We start from the raw sequence: 6,000 nt of genomic DNA on the forward strand, positions 1-6,000 counted from the left end.
TGAGTGTAGTAGGCTTGTCTGACTGAGGCTGTGACTGAGAACACAAAAAATATGCATATCTATTGCATGAGTTTTATACCGCAGAAAAATGATGTCAAAATAACTGCTGTCGGTATAACTTGCAAGTAATTGAAATTGAAAGGGCGAGGAGCCTAACCCTAGGCCTACAGGGGGCATATTTGCCTTGCTTTAACCTGACCTAGAGTAAAAAATCAAACCCACGTAAAACTACCCTTGCATTTATTTACAATGTAGTTCAAAATAAGGAGGGGGGATTCTGTGCTCGACTAGTAACTTTGAGGGAAACTGTCAATTTTTTGTATATCACAAGGGTGCGAAAAATATGTCCTGCTACGTCCTTTTTCCAAATTTTATCAAAATAAAATCAATACAGGCCCTAGGCATCTTTCAGTCCTTAGATACTTGAAATATATTAATTGTGTTAACCTATTGTATTCGTTGTTTACTAAAAAAAGTAATAATTTTTTACTTTCTTAAAGCAATAAAATTATCATTTATAAATATCGATATTCAATGTATATGTTGTTTTGTCTAAATAGATATTTGAATTTGAATATTATTTTGTGCCTGGTATGAACAGTATTTCCCGAGCCAACACTTGACTGGCTATTATGACGGGTGTGTGACACGGCACTACCAGAATTCGCACTGGATTGGCTACTATTCCTGGCAGAGTTGCAAATATTCTTACACACAAGATAATTAGAGTATAAGATATAAATATTTTTTTCTTTACCTTTTTAAATAACTTGGCTATCTGATTTTATCAGAACAAAAAAGAGCTATACATTTAATGGTCATTTGAAATGCTAGCAAACATTTACAATCATTCAAAAATAGGTATTCTATAATTTTATACAATCCCCTCCCCCTAAAACAAAAACAAAACTTGAATTTATCAATCTTTTTATTCTGCATTTGCTATCCACGGTAAACTGTCCATAATAATATACGATGAACAACTATTCTATTGTAAGAAAATTTGCCTAGTTTTTGAGTTATTAACCGAATTAACACTGGTATGACTGCTATGTAGAGAGGTGTTACCAGATCTCCGATATTTCTTTCCTCTTTTCTGCTGTGGATACGAATTTACTGGAGTAGAGCTTCCTAAAAATTTTGGAGTTTCATTAGAATTATTGATTATATCTTGGGAGAATAGTTTACCCTCCTTATAATAGTTATAAACCTTCCCAGGACCTATGAGAAGCTACCCTGTAAACGAGACCCACATAGTTTCAGTGGTTAGCGAAATCCTTTGGTACACACAGACTTCCTGAGATCCTTTTACTTTATTTAGGATTAGTGGAGGTTTGAACTAAACAAAACATTTGATATTGAACTTGTATTTTCTATTATAGAAAAAAACATCCCTATAAGTAAATCTCAATAATAAAGACAAAGGGACAAATAATCAGATTATGATTGCAGAGTTTATAGGCTTTAAAAAATGTACCCCATTGTTATAGGAATCATCATGATAATAGAGTTGGTATGATTTCAAAACTGTACCTTGTTGTTCTAGGAATCATTCAATTTAGAAATTAAGCTTGTATAATGCCCGAAGTAACATTTCAGAGGTATAGAATAAGTCCGAAATTTTTAATTAAAAAAAGAAATATTAAATACTAGCGGCTACGCCCCTAGAGGCCTTTAGTGGCATTTTAATGTTTTTGTTTTATTTTAAATTTCTAATTTAAGAAATAATTTGTCTATGTTATCAGCTGTTAAATTCATGTCTCTTCTCAGCGCGACTATGCGGCAGAAATATTACAATTTTTTTCGATTTTATTGTGATTTCTCTTGGGAGGGTGGTGGTTCTCTCCCCAAAAATAGCTGTAAATCTTTCCGGGACCTATGCGAAGCTACCCTGTTAAGGAGAACCCGATCGGTTCAGCGGTTAGCGAGATCCTTCGGTACAAACACACAGACACACAAACACACAGACATCCTGTTACTTTAGTATAAGGATGATTACTGTACCTGAACCAAAAAAGTATTGTTTGCTCTGAACAGGAGTAGAATCTGCAGAACCCAAACTGTTGAATCTCTGGAAGCCTACGGGGGAACATTCGCCTGACCCAGCAGACCCAGCCTGAAATAAAAACGAATTTGACAAACAACATTAGAAAAATTAAGAAATCTTCTTAGTTTTAACAAGACTATAAATGTCATTATAAAAACGTATCACTCCATCAAAACAGCAAAAAATTTTTTGCAAGTTTGCAAAAAGTCATGATAATGAAATGTTACACATTATAAAATTTTCTATCTGTTGTATGAAAACTTTTTCTGTCTTTGTCTGTTTTGCTGTACAAATCCTCCTACTTTAAGATGTGTAGGTCTGTTAACAGGTGATGAGTCACCCGACCCCAAGTGACCCCCTCCTACCTTAAGATGTGTAGGTCTGTTTACAGGTGATGATTCACCCGACACCACGTGACCCCCTCCTACCTTAAGATGTGTAGGTCTGTTAACAGGTGATGTGTCACCCGAAACCATGTGACCCCCTCCTACCTTAAGATGTGTAGGTCTGTTGACAGGTGATGAGTCACCCGACGCCTTGTGACCCCCTCCTACCTTAAGATGTGTAGGTCTGTTAACAGGTGATGAGTCACCCGACGCCACGTGACCCCCGGATCTCTTCTGGCTAGATCTCACTTGGAACGAATCAACTAATTTTCATTAAATTATCTATCATCAATATATAAATGCAATGGATCTTGATGACCACTTAACAGATATGGTTCTCCTTTAAAGTTAAATTTAAAAAAAAATTCTAACAGTTTAAGTGGTGGGTCGAATTCCTTTTTCACCCCCTATCCCTTTTCTTGAAGTGACCCTGAATTAAAAGATATAATAATAAATGTACAGTAAATGTATAAATCGCTTTAATTTCTTAACATACAAACATAATACATATTACTTTACTTATTATAGATAATTTCCTGAACTATGATGTGGATGTCTGACCAGCAGGACTGGTGTTGTATCCCCTGAACTTCCTACCTGGCGGTAGGGTGACCTTGGTCCATAGGGTATATTGATTACAATTTTTAGTAAAATTGAAAAATTTATAATAAAGAATGCTATAGAGAGTCAGGCATTCTATTATATAAAGAAGTAAGCTTTTTGTCTGTAGCAAAGGATCTCGCTAACCACTGAACCCTTATGGTTCTCCTTTACAGTAAAGCTTCTTAAAAGTTTTTAACTATTTTCAAGGGAGGGTATTCCCACCTTCCAATAAAAAATACCCCCCCCCCCCATTATTTTTTCTTTTTAAAACTTAAATCAAATGGGGAGCGGGTCGATTTCCCCCTTCTACCCTAAGTGCCACTAGAGCCATCTAGGGGGCGAAGCCGCTAGTATTATCACAAAGCAAAGCTTTTAGGTAAGCAGACAAAAATGAATAGTTTATCTTTTCCACCAATAATTGTAATTTAATAACAGTAATTTTTTTTTATAAAACATGGAATAATTCCTTCATAAAGATCTTAGTTTGTGTATGATTAAACTTGCTAAATAAAAGTAACTAAATTTATAATTTACCCTAACCTAACTGGTGTAGTATCTCCAGAGCTACCCACTTGGCGGTATGGGGATCTGACCGGCGTCGTATCCCCTGAACTACCGACCTACGGAAAGAATTAATTGTACATTTTCTTTTAACAAGTAAAATTTGAAGTATAGGGCGGATTCTTATTCCCCCTAGAGGCCTCTAGTTGGGGCGAAGCAGATAGTATCACAAATTTTTTATGATAAAGTAAAAAATGTTTGTCTGTACAGAAGGATCTAGCTAACCGCTGAACCGATATGGTTCTCTTTTACAGTGTAGCTTCTCATGGGTCCTTGAAAGGTATAGAGCTATTTGGGGAGAGGGTACCACCATCCTCCCAAGAGAAATCGCAAAAAAACGCCGCCCAGCGGTTATTTTTGCTTAAACAGTTGATCTTAACATATATATATTGAAAAGAAAACATTTTACGTGTCCCTAGAGGCCTCTAGGAGAATAGAGTTCTGTTTTTTTTCTATTTACCTGGCGGTAATTTGACCTTACAGGCGTGGAATCACCAGAACCGCCTCCAGCCTGTTGATACGGAGACCGTACTGGCGAAGAATCTACAGAACTTTGGGCGCTCTGAAATATTTCATGTCTTTTAAAACAAAAATAATACAATTCTAGCGAAGCATAAAAAATATGAACAAAATAGTCATAGATTTTAAGAAAACTTAAAGATTAATCTTAGTAAATGTGCCCAAAGCTTAAACCATCGAATTAGAGAGTGTTATTATTAAACTTTGGTTTCCATACTAATTTACAGTCCAATTTCACCTCCCTCCCTGAGACAGACATAGCAAGTTACAGAATAGCCTGGGCCAAAATAAAAGTTTTAGAAGCTTATCTCATAAAGCATCTGAGAAATATTTTGGACATAGTTCATAGCTTAGCTAAATATCTTTTGAAAATCAGTAATCTAGCTTTAATAGCAGCCTAAAAAATGAACTTGAAAGTTAATATAAAAAGAGAGGATGTTTTCAAGTTTTAACAAAAAAATATTAAGTTTGAATACTTATTCAAATCATATAAAATATGTCTCTATGAAAACTAGATAGAAATGAATTTAAAGAAAATATTTGTTTAAATATTACAAATATTTTTGAAATACAGTTGAATATTACTGTATTCATGAAAAGATTTAAACGTAATTTAATTTAGATTTTATTTGCACAAAATCTGTTTTTATATTAGTAGAATTTTTCAATATTAAATTTATTTTAAGCATATTATTGTAGTTTGAACATTTATATCCATAAGTACCGAAGGTTTACTAATGTATGATTCTACACATTTTGAAGATTTTTGATACAAAATTAGAAGATTTTTTTGCCAAAAATTGCAATTAAACATAGTCAAGTGATAAAACATATTTTTAGTATAAGTAAGCAATTCAAAAACATAAACTGAAGAGGGAGAGCTGGGATATCCCCCCCCTCCAGTACTAGTATCGAAGCTACTCAATAATTTATGTCCGTCCATTGTTCAGTCAGTCTTCCTAACCGCTTGGTGGTAACACTATGAAGGAAATGTGATTTTCTCAGTTGTTATTTAAGATAGTTTTATTTTGAGGATTTCCAATACCATTCAATACAATTGTGTAATTTACTGGTCCGAAGGTTTATCAGTCATGCTGCCAAATAAAAATATAGAAAATATAAAAATAAAATAGAAATCTTTTGTATTTTTTTAGAAAAGAATTTATTTGTTCTTCGCTAATAATGGATGTTGTCATTCTTGTGAGACAGCGTAAAATGACCAATAAGAGGCCAGTATAAATTTTACCATTGGTCAATTACAATGTATACTGGCCTATCATTGGTAATTTTATTGTATGGCGTCATTTTAGGAGGCACTTTACGCTGTCTCCATTCTTGGTTTTGAAAAGGAATCTATTATTGAAATTATTTACCTGGCTGTAATCTTTTCTTTTAAAGAACACGTTAGTGGTTGCAGTTTCGGCTTCTAAAAATTTAATAATATTTAAAAGACAAAACAATTAAATGAGAATTTTTTAATTTTAGTCAAATCCTATAAATTTTGTAGGTTAGCCTAGGATTTAGGATTTCTTTTATCCTAACATTAGATATAGGTAACATTTAAGATTTAAGAAATAACATTCCTAGGTTAGCCTAATACATTGTATTGGATTTGGCCTGCTATCAGTTATAACTAATAAAAAATTCCCTATATTATAGATACAAGTTAACCATCAAAATAGTATGCACAATACTCCCAAGTTCAACTGATATTAACTTTACTCCAAATAAAGACCAAATAAAAACTAGTAGGAAATATAATTTCATTTAAATTTTTTGGTGAGTTGTCAAACACAAAATGCATGTCTTCTAGCGGAAATGAAATTGCAACGGGAAAATTATGGTGAATTCACACACACCTATAATGAGACAACGAACACCCCC

General features: G+C 33.6%; 1 protein-coding gene and 1 long non-coding RNA gene across 2 annotated transcripts; both read right to left on the reverse strand.

The window, feature by feature from the left end:
- Positions 1-1,006: 1,006 nt before the first annotated feature.
- On the reverse strand, positions 1,007-2,698 carry LOC145318272 (uncharacterized). The gene is made up of 3 exons (XR_013879286.1): positions 2,602-2,698; positions 2,005-2,116; positions 1,007-1,131 (listed from the first exon to the last, which is right to left on the reverse strand). It is a non-coding gene; the product is annotated as an uncharacterized LOC145318272 (long non-coding RNA).
- A 257-nt stretch (positions 2,699-2,955) lies between these two features.
- Positions 2,956-5,883, reverse strand: LOC145315397 (uncharacterized). Its single transcript, XM_080155380.1, has 5 exons — positions 5,811-5,883; positions 5,490-5,542; positions 4,058-4,159; positions 3,577-3,656; positions 2,956-3,046 (listed from the first exon to the last, which is right to left on the reverse strand). The coding sequence occupies exons 1-5, from the start codon at positions 5,881-5,883 to the stop codon at positions 2,956-2,958; spliced, it is 399 nt and encodes a 132-aa protein (XP_080011506.1).
- Between the last annotated feature and the right edge of the window lie 117 nt (positions 5,884-6,000).

This window comes from Acartia tonsa, chromosome 4 (genome assembly GCF_053477335.1).
Source record: "Acartia tonsa isolate MP-2025a chromosome 4, ASM5347733v1, whole genome shotgun sequence".
Classification (NCBI taxonomy): domain Eukaryota; kingdom Metazoa; phylum Arthropoda; class Copepoda; order Calanoida; family Acartiidae; genus Acartia; species Acartia tonsa.

Coding starts and splice junctions, on each gene's coding strand:
- LOC145315397 (XM_080155380.1), bottom strand. CDS start 5,883: ATGAAATTATATTTCCTACTAGTTTTTATTTGGTCTTTATTTGGAGTA. Junction 5,543..5,810: donor AATATCAGTTGAACTTGGGA/GTATTGTGCATA, acceptor TTAAATTTTTAG/AAGCCGAAACTGCAACCACT. Junction 3,657..4,057: donor TAAGGTCAAATTACCGCCAG/GTAAATAGAAAA, acceptor TTCTTTCCGTAG/GTCGGTAGTTCAGGGGATAC.